The sequence below is a fragment of the Danio rerio genome, chromosome 17 (genome assembly GCF_049306965.1).
Source record: "Danio rerio strain Tuebingen ecotype United States chromosome 17, GRCz12tu, whole genome shotgun sequence".
NCBI classification, from domain to species: Eukaryota; Metazoa; Chordata; class Actinopteri; order Cypriniformes; family Danionidae; genus Danio; species Danio rerio.
Genome location: NC_133192.1, coordinates 8,764,873 through 8,782,510, shown reverse-complemented (window position 1 = coordinate 8,782,510; position 17,638 = coordinate 8,764,873). Strand labels below are relative to the sequence as shown.

Here is a 17,638-nt window from a genome sequence, read left to right as displayed (position 1 = left end):
GGATGACCATAAAGACAGATCGCTCGCCGATCAAACCCCCACGCCACTGCCGTCATGCTTTAATAACAACGCTGATAGAAATCTACACAAACCTGAACTCACCATGACAATCAGTTCAGAGCAATGCAGAGTCTGCTGTAATGTGTGCACCCTTCAATTTTGATTTTGCACTGTTTTGCATATAAGGCGTAAGCAACAAGAGTTTAAAAAAATAGATATGAGGAAAGTCTTTACTATTATTATTATTTGGAAATTGTGGGTGTTTCCTACATTTTTATTTATAATATGATTACTGAAACAATATACACTCACCAGCCAGTTTTTTAGGAACACCTTACTAGTACTTAGTTGGACCCTCTTTTGCCCTCAGAACTGCCTTAATCCTTCAAAACACAGATTCAACAAGATACACTACAAAAAATGCTTTTCTTACTTAGATTTTTTGTCTTGTTTCTAGTCCAAATATCTAAAAATTCCTAAATCAAGAAGAATTTTCTAAACAAGCAAAACAAATTGTCTTGTTTTGAGAAATATTATCCCAATATTAAGTCAGTTTTTCCTTAAAACAAGCATAATAATCTGCCAATGGGGAAATCAAAATAATCTTACGTCAAAAGAAAAAACAAGATTAATTTGCTCACCCCATTGGCAGATTATTTTGCTTGGATGTGGTGAAATGGGAGATTCACATGGATGTGCAGCCGACAAAACTGCTTCCACTGCGTGATGCTATCATGTCAATATGGAGCTAAAACTCTGAGGAATATTTCCAGTACCTTGTCGAATCCATGCCACAAAAGATTAAGGTAGTTCTGAAGGCAAAAGCGGGTCCAACTCGGTACTAGTAAGGTGTACCTAATAAAGTGGTTGGTAAGTGTATGTAAATTTAGTCCATATAAAACTTATATATTTACATACATCAATGTTTTTCTTTATCAAAACTGTCCCTTTACTAGTTTGCTCATGCTGCTGTTGTGAAAAACATCATCATTAAACTTAGCATTTTTGTCTCAAACGTTCCTTCTGTATATATTGATATTTTAATGCTTACATTATTTAATTAAATGATTACTCATGAACTGTCTCAAACAACAAGGCCTGATTAATTAATTGTGCAGGATGTCATTTATTGTCTCAGCTACACTGCTGTTTTTCTCACATAATGCTGTGCTAAAACCAGGATGCCATTAAATCTGACCATACAAAACTAAAGACTTTTCATTTTCCTCTTTTTGATTTAGATGATAAAAACGTTTCTTTAATGCGTGTTTAATTAAGGAATCCCGCTCATTCGTTATATAATTCCTAATTATGGTATTACATAATAGCCAAATTAATGCAGATCAGACAATAGATGTGTAAACTCTTTCGTGGTGTAACGGCTTCAAAAATGGGATTAAATTCTCTCTTTAAAGATAGAAATCACGCATCAATAATTGAAGAACACTGTTGCTCCCAAAATGCAGTTTTTCTTTGTTTTGCAAAAGGATTTGGGTGATGTTGAGGTTATATTACCTGTCTGTCGAAACCTCTCCTGAGAAGCCAATTTCCATTAGGGTTACTGAAGCAGATGAGCCCCCATCAGCCCTGTATCCCTTCAGGACATTTGTCATGGTGAGTATTTCTGTGCAGAGGTGAAATTATCCTGAGATAGAGGCTGAAAATAGCAGACTCATCGTGTTTTCCCGCGTATCGCCTCATGAGTGATATTGCCTACTCAATCAAAATAACTTTAATGAACGTTAAAAGTCTTCGGACTAAGATCATTAGAGTAAATGCAACGTCTATTTTTGGATTTCTGAATTGCAACAGGGCCATCTGGTGGTGAAATTATAGGTTGGTAACATTTTATTTTTGTAACGTACAATTCACGCTATTAGCAAACCATTAGCTAGGATGTTTAGCAACTAGTCCACTAAAGTTAAGGTAGTAGCCTAGCTGGGTTGAGGTATTGTGCAGGTATGTAATACTTTATAAGTGGTAATAAACAGTTGAATAAACAGTTCAAAGGCTGGCCATAAGCCATGGTAAAGCTGTGAATTGTTACTTGTTACAAATAGCTTTATAAATAATATCTCAATACTCAAATGTAGTTATAGCAAAGCATTATACGTCCACAGCATTTTTGACTTCACAATGTCAAACTTGCATTATGATTTTTACATTTTTGACACTTGATTTTTCAAACCAGGTAGACTTATTTACCTCAACAAAGTACTAATATAACATAGTTACCCTGCTGGAATAAAAACAATTTAATCCAGCCTATAGGCCTGGTTTAAGAGGGGTTTTGGCCATTTCCAGGCTGGTTTCAGCCATTTCCTGCCTGGTTTTAGCTGGTCAGGGTGGAAAATGAGCAGCAAAAACAAGCTAAAGCCAGCTTGATCAGCCTGGTTTGGACATAGCTGATTTCATCTGATCATCTCTCAGCCTGACTACCTAAGACCCGGTTGGAAAAAAGCCTGGAAATGGCTAAATCTAGGCTGGTCATCCAGCTAAAATCAGCCAACCAGCCTATGCTGCTTTTTTCATAAGGGTAAGTATTGCTTAGGGATGTAAAATAGGATGTTAAGTGCTAATAAACAGTTTTTTTTTTGTTTTTAGGCTGGCCATGTAAAATCAAAGCCTGTCATGTAATTTAGTGATAAATGTGAATTTGTTATATATTAGAGAGTGATTTTAATATTTCAATACTTTAATGATACAATGACGAATTTGTGTAATGATTTTTTTTTATTTTAATTATTTTTTACATTTTTTACACTTGGTTGTCTGCATTAAAACAGCACACAGGCAACATTGGCTTCTTCATCAAACTACTAATTAGCTGCTTATTAATATTTATAAGTAGTTGGGTTTGGGGATGTAAATTAAGATCCTACTTTATAAGTGCTAATAAACAGTCAATATCTTAATTTTAGGTTGCCCATAAACCAGTTGTAAATGGTGTGAATTGTTACTTAAAAAGTGTCTCTGATAGATTTTATTATGAAATATAATCAGTAAAATCAAAGCCCCATCATGTAATTTAGTGAGAAATGTAGATTCGTTAAATATTAGAAAGTGCTTTTATTATTTTTACTTCATTCATTTTCTTTTCGTCTTAGTACCTTTATTAATCGCCAGCATGTTTTACGCAGCGGATGCCCTTCCAGCTGCAACCCATCACTGGGAAACACCCATACACTCTCATTCACACACATGCACTACGGACAATTTAACTTACCCAATTCACCTTTAGTGCATGTCTTTGGACCGTTGGGAAAACCGGAGCATATTTCACTTCATAAGTCTTGATAAACAATTCATATTAGGCTGAATATAAACCAGTTGTAAATGGTGTGAATAGTTATTTAAAAAGCGTCACCGATCTCTTTTATTTTGAAATTTTATCTGTAAAATCAAAGCCCCATAATGTAATTGAGTGATAAATGTAGATTCGATAAATATTAGAGAGCGCCTTTAATATCACAGCTGAAAAAAACAGCTTAAACCAGCTTAGGCTGGTTTTAGCTGGTCGACCAGCCTGGTTTTAGAGGGGTTTTGGCCATTCAAGGCTGGTTTCTAGCCATTTCCAGCCTGGTCTTAGCTGGCTAGGTTGGCAGATGACCAGCTAAAACCAGTTTGACAAGACTAGGTTGGGAGCCGAGCCAAAACCAGCTATTTCAAGCGTAAACCAGGCTGATCAAGCTGACTTTAGCTGGTAATTTTCCAGCCTGACCAGCTGAAAACCACCATGGAAATGCCCAGAATTACTCTAAAACCAGGCTGGTCAACCAGCTAAAACCAGCCAGCCAGCTTAAACAGTTTTTTTAGCAGGGATAAGCCAGTTGTACATGATGTAAATTGTTAAAGTGTTACAGATAGCTTTTATAATGAAATATCTGTAAAAATCAAAGACCCATCGTGTAATTTTGTGATAAATGAGTACTTTTAATACCTCAACTTTTAATACCCCAAATTTGCATACTTATTTATAAATTTTTGACACTTGGTTTATCAAACCAAGACTTAAGTGAAGTTTATTCATAAACAAATTTCGAGAGGATCACGTGCTTATGATTGTTCACAGCTGTTCCAACTTTAGCTAATGACTGATTATCCTATCAGACGATCCTTAACTCACTATAAATAACCAGACTTTTCTCATCTCAATATCTTCGTCTTGAAGAAACCCCCCCCACCCAAGCCTACTTTCCCTCCTTTCAAACAGGCGTCACGGTGGCCAGCGATTAGCGCTGTTGCCTCACAGCAAGAATGCCCCTGGTTTAATTCCTTTACAAACCACATGGCATTTCTGTGCGGAGTTTGCTTGTTCTCCCCGTGGTCGCGTGGGTTTTCCTAGGGGCCTCCGGTTTCCTCCCACAGTTCAAAAACAAGCACTCTAAATAATTAATCAAAATACATTAGCTAACCTCTGTGTACACCTTTCAGCATCCATATCTGACACTTAGCTACAACAAGCAAGAGGGAGAGTCATCGAGATCTACCTGAGCTCAAACTCCCCTCTCGCCTTGCAACGGGAGGGAGCCCAGGGCTCGAGGATCTTATAAGCTCAGGGCTCTCTCCCGGGACAGCACGCCAAACTAGCTTTACTATCAATCATCAGCTAAGTGTAAACTCTTGAAATCACCTCAACAAACTACTAAGCTGCTTATTAATAGTTAAGATAGTAGTCGGGTTATTGTGTAGGGATGTAATATAACATCATACGTATTTTAGCATAAGTGCTAAATAGTTATCTTAATTTTAGGCTGGCCATGTAAAATCAAGCCCAATCATGTAATTTAGTGATAAATGTGGATTTGTTACCTATTAGACAGTGCTTTTAATATTTCAACGCTTTAAAGTAATTAGTTAAGCAAAGCATTATCCACCCATTACATGATTGACCTCACAATAGCGAATTTGTGTAATGATTTTTACATTTTTAACAAAAACAGCACACAGCCAACATTGTTTTCTTCATCAAACTAATTAGCAGCTTATTAATAGTTATAAGGCAGTAGTTGGGTTTAGGTGTTAGGTAGGGATATAAAATAAGATCATACTTTATAAGTGCTATATCTTAATTTTAGGCTGGTCATAAGCCTGTTGTAAATGGTGTGAATTGTTACTTAGTGTTAGAGAGCTTTTATCATGACATATCTGCAAAATCAAAGCCCCATCACGTAATTTAGTGATAAATGTGGACTTGTTACACATTAGAGTGTGATTTTTATATTTCAATGCCTTAAAGTGATCAGTTAAGCAAAGCATTATCCACTCATTACAGGACTAACATCACAATGGTGAATTTACATAATGATTTTTACATTTTTGACACTGCATGTCTGCATAAAAACAGCACACAGGCAACACTGGTTTCTTCACACTTTATTAAATAATATATAAAAAATGCAAATGATGATACATATGAAACAAATGTTTAGGTTAGTTAAACCAGATTGACAAACGCTTTAATTATTTACAATAAAAAGGGGGTGTTAACATGCATGGGGTTATACAAAACCACAAAACTCGATTACAAATGGAGATGACAGTGAATTGATCAAATGGAAATAAAATGGCAACCACATAGTAAACACAAACCAATCTAAACTTGTCCTCAGCTCTTCTTCGAATACCCTGAGTCCCCTCATACGCAAATGCATACATAGCTGGAAAACCTATAGAGTAAATAGACTTAAATAAATTCAAACACAGAATATGGCTCCCACACAGTTTACGCCAACATATGAAAGCATTTTGATCCTTAGGGGAAAAACCTCACTGCAGAAAAAGACATCGACTGATGTAATCTCTGAAGTAATAAGCTGGTTTTTCAAAGATGCTAGAAATAGATTATTCAGAAACTCCCAAGTTTCTGAAAATTGCTCTAGTTTTGTCACTTAAATATCAGAGCTGTCATACTTCACAGAAAAGCACACAGAGTAAAATATCCCAGCTAATTCCTGACAAGCAATTTTGTTTATTAAAGACGTCCAAACATAAATGTCTTGGTTAAAACACAATCTGTCCTGTCAGAGCTCTAACAATAGTGCAATTCATTCCTGTCTATTTGATGACTAGTCTATTTTTGGATTATTGTAAGACCTCTATTAGATTTTCACTGACAGCACACATTTATTACTGCGAAGACATTTATCTTTGGAAATCTGTTAGACATCTTTTAAACAGGGGCGGACTGGCCATCTGACAATTCTGGCAAATGCCAGAAGGGCCGGACCAATTTTGAAATCTGGGCCGGTCAGTTTTTTTTTTAGTATGTATTGTTTTTAAGTGCAGGCACCATTTATCTCTTGCTAGATGTGATATTGATAATAAAGATGATAAAGATGATAATTGATAATAAAGATGAGATGATAATAAAAATAATAATAATAAATGTTAAGCATTTGGCCCAATCGGCAACTGCCGCCTCCTTTCAAAATGGGCCGACCCAATCCAAGGTTACCCGGACATAATCAAAATCTGGCAAGAATGTCATATTATTTTACCATCTTCACACCAAAATAAATAGTGAATGTGCGTGTCCGTGGATGGGGCTGTGTCGGTGTGCTAATGTGGGCTGGTTTGGCAACAGTGCCAGGGCTGAATTTTTGTCCCAGTCCGGCCCTGCTTTTAAACATTAAAATCAATTAAATCTCGCTGGGTAAAAACTGCTTTCTTGGCAGGTAAAAAATATTGCAACCCTTCAGAACGTCAGCAAACTCAAACACTGGAATTGCACACCTGTAAAGATACAGTAAAATCGAACTCTTCAGGAAGTGTAAACTGTTTTAACCTTTAAAAGTTGAAGAGAATCACAAGTTCAAATCAAGTTTCTCACACATAAACGATCTGTAATGGCATACGCTTTAACCCCTGAGAAACAGAGATGTAGATCTGCACATGCACCATGTGCATTGAGTGAACCCTACAGCTGCAGTTTTTGTACCTGTCCTGCAGGTTTTGTGCAGTGACTTATGATCAGGAAGATTGTAAAAAGCAAAGAAGGTTAAAGCTATTGACACAGATACAGTACATTTACATAAATGTGTATTTTACAGAAGACAGAAGAATAACCATTGGAAGTGATCATGAACAATGTTGTATTTCGCTAACAACTGGAAATCATGATACATCTGTTATGCGTTGACAAACTGGTAAAAAGGAAAATACCTAAGACTGTTATTTATATACCTGTGCAAAATCAGGAGCGTGTCTACATCAGTGGTGCTTAACTGGTGGATTGCAGGTCCGTTCTGTGACAGAAGGGGAAAAACTATGCTAAATGTGAATTCACAAATCGGTAGCATTATTTTGATGGTCCCTTTTGCTAGGGCTGTGCAATTAATCGAAAATCCGATTTCGGCTTTAAATCGATTATGAAAAAGCATGAATCGAGATAAACGATTATTGCATCATATACCGCCCCCTTTCCAGCTGTACATATTTGTTGCTTTTAAAAGCGCGAAAGACCGCGTGCTTATGTGTGTGTGTGCAGTGCGCACACACAGAAGCATGCGGCCGGTCAGCATTCGGTCTCATTCGCACACTGAGACGAGCAGAGGAGCGCAGACATCTAAAGTCATCTTAACGTGAGCGCTTTAATGGTCAAATAGGTGTCAAATTGCAGTGTTTGGAGATTATTCATATTAACCCTCATTTGTGTAATAAACAAACGAGTTGAGGATCAAAAGACGTGAAAGAGAAACTATTCAAGTGACCGCGCGAAATATCCCTGCTGCAGACTGTTTTTATCATTAACCAAACAACAAGGAGAAAACCCCTCACTGCTCTTGACTGAAGATTTTTTGTAGCTAAAGTGTTTTTCTTAGGGGGAAGATGCTGAAAGCTTAGTTTGTTTCATATTTCTATTCTATTGTATTTATTTCTCTTTCCTCTGCAGGGTGGAAAATGACTGTATAAATGAAGTTAAAGTCAGAATAATTAGCCCTCCTGAATATTAGCAACCCTTTTCCTGTCCAATTTCTGTTTAATGGAAAGAATTTTTTTTTTTCCAGAAATTATTTCTGAACATAATAGTATTGATATCTCATTTCTAATTACTGATTTCTTTTATGGTTGCCATGATGACAGCACATAAGATTTTACTAGATATTTTTCAAAATAAAAGCATTCAGATTAAAGTGCAGTTCAAAGGCTTAATTAGAGTAATTAGGCAAGTCACTGTATAACAGAAGATTCTTCTGCAGACAATCAAAAATATATTGCTTAAGGGGGCTAATAACATTGACCTTAAAATGGGTTTCAAAATATTTAAACCTGCTTTTATTCTAGCTAAAATAAAACAAATAAGACTAGAAAAAAAAATATTAAAGGAAATACTGTTAAAATTCCTTGCTCTGTGTTAAACGCAATTATGGAAATAGTTATTTAAAAAAAAATCTCAGGAGCGCTAATAATTTTGACTTCAATTGATAATCATTTTGAATAATCGTGATTATGATTTTTCCCAAAATCGAGCAGCCCTATTGCATAATTTATTGACTAAAAGTTGCATTGAACCACATGCCAATTACTTCTCACTTGACTATTATTAGACTGTCTGCTTAATATCTGTTGATACTGCTCCTTCAGCATATTTAACTGACTATAAGAAACTGCATGAACATGTCAATTTACACTTACCATAACCCCAACCTAACAGTCTACTTATAAGCTACTGAGAATTAGTTGGCTTGTAGATGCAGTATCTTAAATTAAAGGGACCATCAAAATAAAGTGATACCAACAAATCTAATTAAGCATATAGATGGGCATTGGTGGGATGGTTAGATGAATATTATTATAATTATAAACGTATCTTATATTGCTGTATATCCAATATATCCAACTCTGCATTTTGAAGTAAATTCATCTATCAAATTAAATGCCAAAGGTATAAAAAAAAAACATGAACAAGGCAACAGTAAATATGGGTCATACTCAGTGTTGTGTATGGCAGGGGTGTAAAAACTCAGTCCTGGAGCGCCAGCGTCCTGCAGATTTTAGCTCCTACTTGCCACGACACACCTGCAAAGATGTTTCTAGAAAGCCTAGTAAGAGCTTGATTAGCTAACCCAGGTGTGTCTGATTGGGGTTGGAACTAAACGTTGCAGAACACCAGCCCTCCAGGACCGAGTTTGGACATGCTTAGTGTATGGTCATGATTTCATGTAAATTAAGGTCCAAAAGTAAATCTAGTTGAGAACCACTGATCTACAAGAAACACATCCATCGTGTCTTCGTGCATTACCAAAATAGACAATGGTTTTCCATTTGGTCATCGCCATTTAACAATTCAATGTTTCAATTTTGAAGCTACATATCGCAACTAATGAATATAACTGAATATACTGTATCAAAAAACTCAGCACAACCTTCATCAATGAGTACAGGTAGATAACACGTCAACAGGTTGATATCGTTCATAAAAAAACATCTTCCAAAAGTAGTTTATTAAGTTGAGGCTTGTGTTAATGACTGTTGAAACAAAAAAATCCTACCACTCACTCAAACACATAAGGCATGTTGTATTATAAAACAAAATCCGACTATAGTCTATATCACTGGTTTAAGAACAGAACGTAGTGAGCGTCCCTCTTTCGTAAGTTCTCTTGTGAAACTCATGCATGGGAGCGGGATTGCCTCTTCTCGCCGCGCTATTGTGTTAAACTTGCATGTCTTGAGGTGGTCGGCCATGCTGGAAATGTTGGCAAACTTCCACTCGTTCACAGTGTCAAACGCTGTACTGAACCTCCACACCTAAAACAAACAACAAACAACATTATGAAACACCAAAGCACTTTTTTTGAGATGTTGACAGTCATATATGTGTCACATGTTGCTATAAAAACTATTAGGACACATATATTTCACAAAAAAAGTGAAAATTGTTTTTTTAAGTTATTTCCGGCAAATTCGTTCTTCCAGTTTGAAAAGAAAATTAGAAGCACAGTGATTTGACCATTGTGTAAATTCCAGCGTGTAGATTGGCTGTCTGTACTAACAGGTACAACATGACGTCTTTGATTTTTCATCATTAATTCAAGAGATAGACTTGGTTCGAACCAATCAGCGCGCTTTGTTGTGTATGATGTGCAAGTTCCTTATATGCATGATATAGCTTCGTAGACTGTTTTTACCTGTTACGATGTTGAGACGGCAGAGAGATGCCACGTTGTGTTGCCAAACGTATAACAAGTAAAAGAAGAATAGTTTGGAGACATGGGTCATCAATGTTACGTTTGTAAATGTGCTGCAGCGAAGATTTTGTTTTCATTTCCCTGCTATGAGAGTACAGTTGGACTCGCGTGTAGTCCTCACGGGATTACAGTGGTCTGCTAACATGCGACAAACTTATGTTTGTAAGAAACATTTTTTACCCGAGAGCTTTTCACATCTGGAAATGGTGAAATGCAGATTTGCCACTCATCTCCATTTAAAAAAGACGCGGTTCCAGTTGGTGTTGGTTGTCCTCTCTACAGATTTGGTAAATGTGCGATCAGTGTTCTTTATTTATGTTTATTCAGAGGCAAAGTTTACAATATGTTAATATCACTACAATATTATGGGCTGAAAGTTCAGCTGTAAATGCTGCTCTCTAAGTGTAAACATGTAAACACCTTAATCAAACTACCGTCAAGTAGGATTTTCGCTGCATTTTGTGACAGCATAGTCTATACACACACGGCTTTCTGACATTACCTACCGAGTGCATCTAAGTTACCAAGAAATTTGGAGGGTTTTTTTTTTCTCTCATATCGCATGCGGTATTAAACATTCCATTAAAACTACACTCTCCCAGCAGTTCCTAGCATCCAATAGCTTGATTGTTACAGGGGGCATGTAGAAAATGTTTTAATAATTTGCCAAATAATTCAATTACAATTGTCCATGTAAACATAGGCACTGATTTCTTTCCTGCGTCTGCGTTTGTTTTGCCTTTGTGAAAATCAGCTCATGCTCGTACTGAAACTCCCCTTTTCATGCAAACCTGTCCCTATTTCGCCACTCACACCTAAACAAAGCTGGACTCACCAACTTTTCTGATTTTTTTTCCCTAACTAGAGGTGTGAAAACACCCTGCTGAGACAGGGGGAGTGGGGTGTTTGGATGGTCACTCACTTGATCCTATAATGCAACGCAATAACAGTGCAGTACCCATGCACATTCAAAAGCTATAGAATACCCAAAATACACAGTGAGAGTTCAAGTGGCAAATTAATTTCCGTATCTCACCACAAGATGGAAAACAGAGCAGAATCCTATCAGTGTAGATTTAAATATAAAAAGTAATGTTTGAATACATGACAGGAATCGAAATACTTTGTTTAGTAATAGACAGCTAGCTAAGCAGGAATCGAAATTGCGACTATTTTGGTTGCATATGCGCCCGAAAATTAATCTATGCGACCTCATAATATACTTGGGAGCATTAGTGCGACTGCAAATAATAGTTGTAGTGCAACCTGTTTTGATTTTTTCTAAAAACGTGCTGAATCACTCTTCCCTGCCGCTATATTGGTATATATTAGCTGTCAATCACTCAAGGTATTCCGCTGTCAGATGACAGGGAAGGAGCTTTTATGACCACGGGAAATGCAAACGGCTGAAGAGTGAAAACTTAAAGCACACAGGTTTGCAAACCCCACCTAAAGTTGAGGTGCAGATGAGAGCGATCATGACGTGGTGAATATTGATCCGCCAGCTGACATCAATCGAGTACGTGCTTTTCGGAGAAGGCGCCCGAATCTCGATGCGTTGCATTCACTGTGTGTTCAGCGCAAATGCCCGGTAAAAGTCAAATCTAATACTGTATCATCGCCAAAGAAGCTCGCCTTTACTAAGTTTACACTGAAACTGCGGCTCATAACAAACAGCGGTATTGCGCCGGTGGTCATCGCAAGAATCCTGCTCAACCTGCTCAAAAATTGGGTCGGCTGACTCGCCTGCTTTTCACAAACACAGAAAAATGAAAATCAGCTCAGACTGAACATTTAAATTGACACAAACTGACACCAAAACTTTTTAAGAGTGATAGAAGTGAGACTTTACTTACTTTCTTATGTCTATTCTTTCTTGAGGTGTATATTATTTTTTTATTTGGTTACTGATGACTGTTTTGCAGCTTTCAGCCTTGAATTTAATTATTTATTATAATCTTTTGTTTGTTTTGTAGCAGAAATATTATTTATTAAACTGACATGCATATTATAAACAGCAGTACAAAATATATATTTCTTACTGCAATGCTTCATTTGTGTTTGATGCAAACTATACAATTATTTTTCATAAAATAACAGATTTTTATAGCAGATAACTTGCATTCAAGCACATTTAAGACAGCATGATGTTAAGAAATGTAATTCAGTGTTATTATTATTGTCATTTTCATCATCATTAATATTTTATAATTATTCGACATTCATTTTGGAATTAATGGACACGAATAACAATGTAATCTCAGCATTAGTTAGATAGTTCTTTCTGTTTTTAGTTAGTCCTAATTGATGTTGTATTAAAATACATAAAATCCCTTAATATACAATTTGCAGCGGTACTCAATTCATTTTTGGAGGGTGCTCCTAAATCTTTTCTGGTGCTACTAATTTTTTTCTGGTGCTCCTAAATTTTTTCTGGTGCTCCTAAATTTTTGAAGTTGGGAGCACCGGTGCTACCAAGTAAAAAAGTTAATTTCGAGTCCTGCTAATTATTAAATAACTGTCACACGGTCTGACAAAGTAGTTGAAAATTTATCAACCAGCAAAGCACAAACAAAAGGCATCCCTTCTGGTGCTCCAAATCACTCTCGCTTTCATTCACTCCTTTAAGTGAACTATATTAGTGAACTAATGTTGGGAATAGTGAATGAGGGTATCTGAACAGAAAAGATGAATACTCTCTGATTTACCTTGTCTTGTATCTGCCAGGATGAGTTTCCATCAGCTTGCTTTATCTTTTCCCAGATCAGGACCACCATGCCACGGGATTGAAGTAAACTGGCACACACATCCCTCATAGTGCGAGACACTCGAGAGAGTTGACAAAGGCTGAAGCCATCCAAGAAGCTTGCAATGTGCTGAAGTAACTCAAAGGGCAAGTCGCTAAGGTGGTCACAGTGGGACTTAGATTGACAAATGTTGATTTTGGATAAAGGTTCACCTTCTGCTAACCCAGGTTGTACTCCAAAAGAGCCTAAGTGTCTGTCATGAATAATTCTGAAACCTTGTACTGATGGACAGAACCTTCTTTGTGAGTAGGTGCAGCCGTAATACGCCAAAGGGCACCTTTGCTCCATCCACCCATTAAGACCAGCATGGATGTCCCCATGGACGTTCTTGAAATGAGAGGAGAATTCATCCCTGCGAAACAGCTGTCCACACACGAAAGTGAACATCGAGCGCTGTTTAGTTTGATAGCGAGCCACACACTCCAGAACGAGGTCTAACCTGAGTGTGTGAAATGGACTTGGGTTGGACAGCTGCGGACTTGCATGGTCACAGGCTGATGCTGAGGCTATGTCGCCTACCATGGTGCTGGTAGCCAATATGGCAGAAGGGAGGGAGAAGGTCTGTGTACCAAAGTCTATGCGATATCCATCTACAAAGCGACTGTCCGAGATGCCCCTACCTCCAGGTGAGTCCCCCAAACAGAAGAGCAGGGCAGCAGTGATCAGGTCAATGCCGTGGAGACCCATTGGATCATCTGCCACATCAAGGTCTGACGTGTCTACTGCTTTGTCCTCCATTTTGGATTTAAAAAAATAAGGATCTGAAAACAGAGTCCTTCGCCCATTGATTGTAAACAAGCCCATGCTTCGCAGTAGCTGGAGATTCTCCAACTTGCGCTCCAGCCATCGGTCCTCATATCTAAAAGGCAAAGGGTGCAGAAGATTGTTGTGCATCAGGTTAGGCAGTGGGATAGGCAATGGAAGAGATCGTTGGGGCAACTGTGCCACTTCTGGAACAGGTATGGAATGATCAGGTAAAGCCTGACTAATGTTTGAGGAACGATTGACGCTTTCAAGTCTGACCTGGTGGTTGTCACCAATCACTTCATTATGAAGCCCATTGAGTTCTATCCCATCAGTCAGTTCACCTTCCTCTTCAGAAGATTCACTGCATCCGCTGGTCTCCAACCAATCATCTCCTTCCTCAAGGTCCACTGGGAAAGCACAGTCAGCTCCACCTACTGCTCCCAGATCAGAATCCGAATCAGTGTCACTTTCCTTTGTCGTGTCATTCCTTAAGTCTCCATTCACATCTCTGACACTACTGCAAGCTTCATTCTGTTCCTCACCACTGATATGGTCCACAATCAAGTCAATATCACTTGGACTATTGAGAATATCTAAATTGGCATTGAAGCTTCTATCTTCCACTGAATCCTGGAAAGGTTCATTATATGTTCCCTCAACCACTTCATTCAAATCATCAATCACCAAATCATTTTCACGATCTGACTCTTGTGGGCTGGAATTGTCCAGATTTTGTTCTTCCAGAGCTTTTGTCACGGTGGTCGCCACTTTAAGTGACTCCAGCAACATACGCTGATCCTGAAGGGCCAAAGCCATATCGAGCTGCTCCACATCACAAACTTCTTTGCTCAGGTTCTCATAGGATTTGCGATCTGCGTAACTTACTGGCCATCGGTTCCATTCCATTGTGCAACACACAACGCTGGCTGGGCATGTCTCAAGATGCTGTGCCATTTTGACCCTGGCAAGGGTAAATGGACATCCAAATCCGCGGTTCAGACACGGGACTCTTTCGTACGGACACAGTAAGCGGTGTTCATTCAGTTTGCATGAGTGGAAAACTGCCCCACATACCAGAGGGCAACCCATGAGGTCACAGGAAACGCTAGCTTCAGGTCTTATCATACATCGCCGGTTGACACATTTCAGGCAATGGATATGAAGCTCCTCCATTGCAGTTAATAGTCAATTAACTAAAAGATGTTTCCCACTGTGGAAAAAAAAGAAAACAGATCATTAGACCTATATTTTCTATTGTAGACACACATGTGGGGTGTCTGTCTACAACATTGCATGGCTTAAATCTCTTCCATTCATGTGGAGAGTCCCGCCATTCCCTAAAAGGGATAAGTATAAATCAGACCACACAGCCCTCTCTTGCAGTATGTTTACCAAATTACTAAGCTGTTTTATTGCCATTTCACAACTCTACTTGAGTTGCACGGTCACGCCAGTTCTTCGAAGACTAAGATGGAACATGACCCCTTGTTTGTGAACGGTATGTTACAGGAATCAATCATGGCTTCCACTCAAAAGAAACACCACCATTTGGATCTTGCAGAGTCATTCAAGAAGCTTCTCTCCAACATGACAGGGCTTGGCTGGACATGTGCAGTTAGATCCAGCCGGCATGACCTAAATGCAAACTGTCTGAGTCAGTTGGGCAAAGGCGGGGGGTCAGTCATGCTGTGGTGTAAGCTTCGAATTATCAAGCTGACTTTCAACATAACCCTAGTAATACCAGCTGGGCATAAACATTGTGAAATGTTTGTGTACAATGCCAGAGTGTCTGCCTTCTACATGTCTTGTGATGGCTTCTTTTGAAACAGCAAAACACATCTGAGGATGTTTTCAACACATAGGTGTTTGGAATTTAATGTTCATATGCAATATGGCATAGTTGCACAAGCAATCACTTATAAGTGATTACAACATGCAGCATGTATATGGTGTGTCAGTAAGAACCAAAACATGACAGTCAGGCATGTCAGCAAGAACTCAAGGATTAGTGTGGGTTTCAGTGGGGTTCAAAGTTGAGCAGATGATATTTAGCTGATGATTTTTAGCCATGCTCTACAAAAACTATGGAGTGCAACTCAGTCCTGTATGGAATTTAATAGGTTCATTTATAATAATAATAATAATAATAAAAAGGTTAATAATATACAACGATTCATAATGTATAAACTTTAATAGAGTTAATAACATTTACTACATGACTTGTTGAATGTAGTTTCAAACTCATTACTGTGATAATCATCCTTACTCCAGACAGCAGTGATTCTTCATAAACCATTATAATATGACTTGCTCTTCTACTGTGATCATGTAATTATTGGTACAAAATCACTAATAATGATTCTTATAAGTGCTGATTTTTTTACTTGCTTCATAGAATTGTGGAAACTGTGATACTTTTACTTTTAGAATTATTTATTATTTCCTTTTTGCATTATAAATGCATTTACTTTTACTCTTAAACAATTTATTATGTTGAAGAACAGTAAATACATTTTTAATGGTGCTTTTGATATTGTTGTATAAGTTTTCCAAACTGACAATGACAACAACAACAACAACAACAACAACAAATGTTTGAATATTTAAAGGATTATGCAACACTGAAGATTATTCATGCTTAAAATTCAGCTTTAAACCACAAAAGTACAAGGTTATACTACATTCAATAAAACACAGTTATTAAATACTGCAATATAACCCAATCTCACAGCTTTACTGTATTTTCTATAAAACAAATCAAATCTTTGTGAGCTTATATTAAAACATAAAAAACATTTAAAATCATACAGATTGGAAACTTCATATGATATTCAAGTCATATATCATATCATATTCATGTCATATATCATATCATATTCATGTCATATTTTATTCTCCAAATATGATACTTCCGTAGAATTTCAATATTATAAAATATTATATATTTATAAAATATTATAAAACTACTATTTCTTTCATTTTTTTAGATTTATTTTTGGCCTTTTTAATAAAAATACTTTATTAACAAACGTATTATTCACATCATCCCATGCCATTTCTGTATGTGATGTGCATTAAGTGTAAATTACATTGATAAAACAGATAAATAGTAAAACCGTATCAATTCAAGTATTTATTTTAATGTTAATTACAAAGTTTGCCAAAATTGATGGCTGACAGCTGCTTTACTCTTCAAGGGTCTACAACCCGTAGATCCTACTGATCATAATAACGACTTGATCCCAAATATGGCACGACTCCTATCATCCAAAACATGATATGCTCGTAAACGTCCTACGATGATCCTAATAATCATGAACAAGATATGATCCTAAATATAATCTTACACTAAACGTGAAATGTTTCCTAAATTTGACATGAAGCCAACGCATTTCACCGGTGCACTCAATCCAGTCAAACTCCTAAAAATGTAACCTGATGCAGCTTTTGTTGTTCTTTCTAACTGAAGTAAAACGATTGACAGCATGAACATGACAGTATCACGATCAAATAACGGCAGATAATCAATTATTGAACCCCAAGTAACCATCCGCAAACATATGTATGCTCATAGTGTGCCAGGTTTGTGTTTTAATTCGTTATAACGTTAGGCACGAACACAAAGCATTTAGCATTAGCAAGCTAGCCGCGAAGAGCAGGATAAAATAATAAACGACACATATACAAATATATAAACAATATAGTCTGACGAACATATATCATGTTGGAGAAAGGTCAAATAAATATTTTGATATATTATCAAATACCGGGTGTATTTGATAAGAGCCGGTGATAAAACTAGGCAAAACACACATAAAAGTATCTTACCGTCTATCTGTGACGAGTCTTCAGTGGTTAAATGTGGACAGGAACTTCTGTAATCAATAATTA

At 37.2% G+C, this 17,638-nt stretch overlaps 1 protein-coding gene across 1 annotated transcript; it reads right to left on the bottom strand.

Annotated features, from left to right (window-relative positions):
* Positions 1–9,419: 9,419 nt before the first annotated feature.
* fbxo30a (F-box protein 30a) lies at positions 9,420–17,638 on the bottom strand. The gene is given in 3 exon segments (NM_201151.1): positions 9,420–9,753; positions 12,902–14,957; positions 17,576–17,638. Coding segments are annotated over 2 exon segments (2,223 nt in total). The 5' UTR covers positions 14,921–14,957; positions 17,576–17,638; the 3' UTR covers positions 9,420–9,549.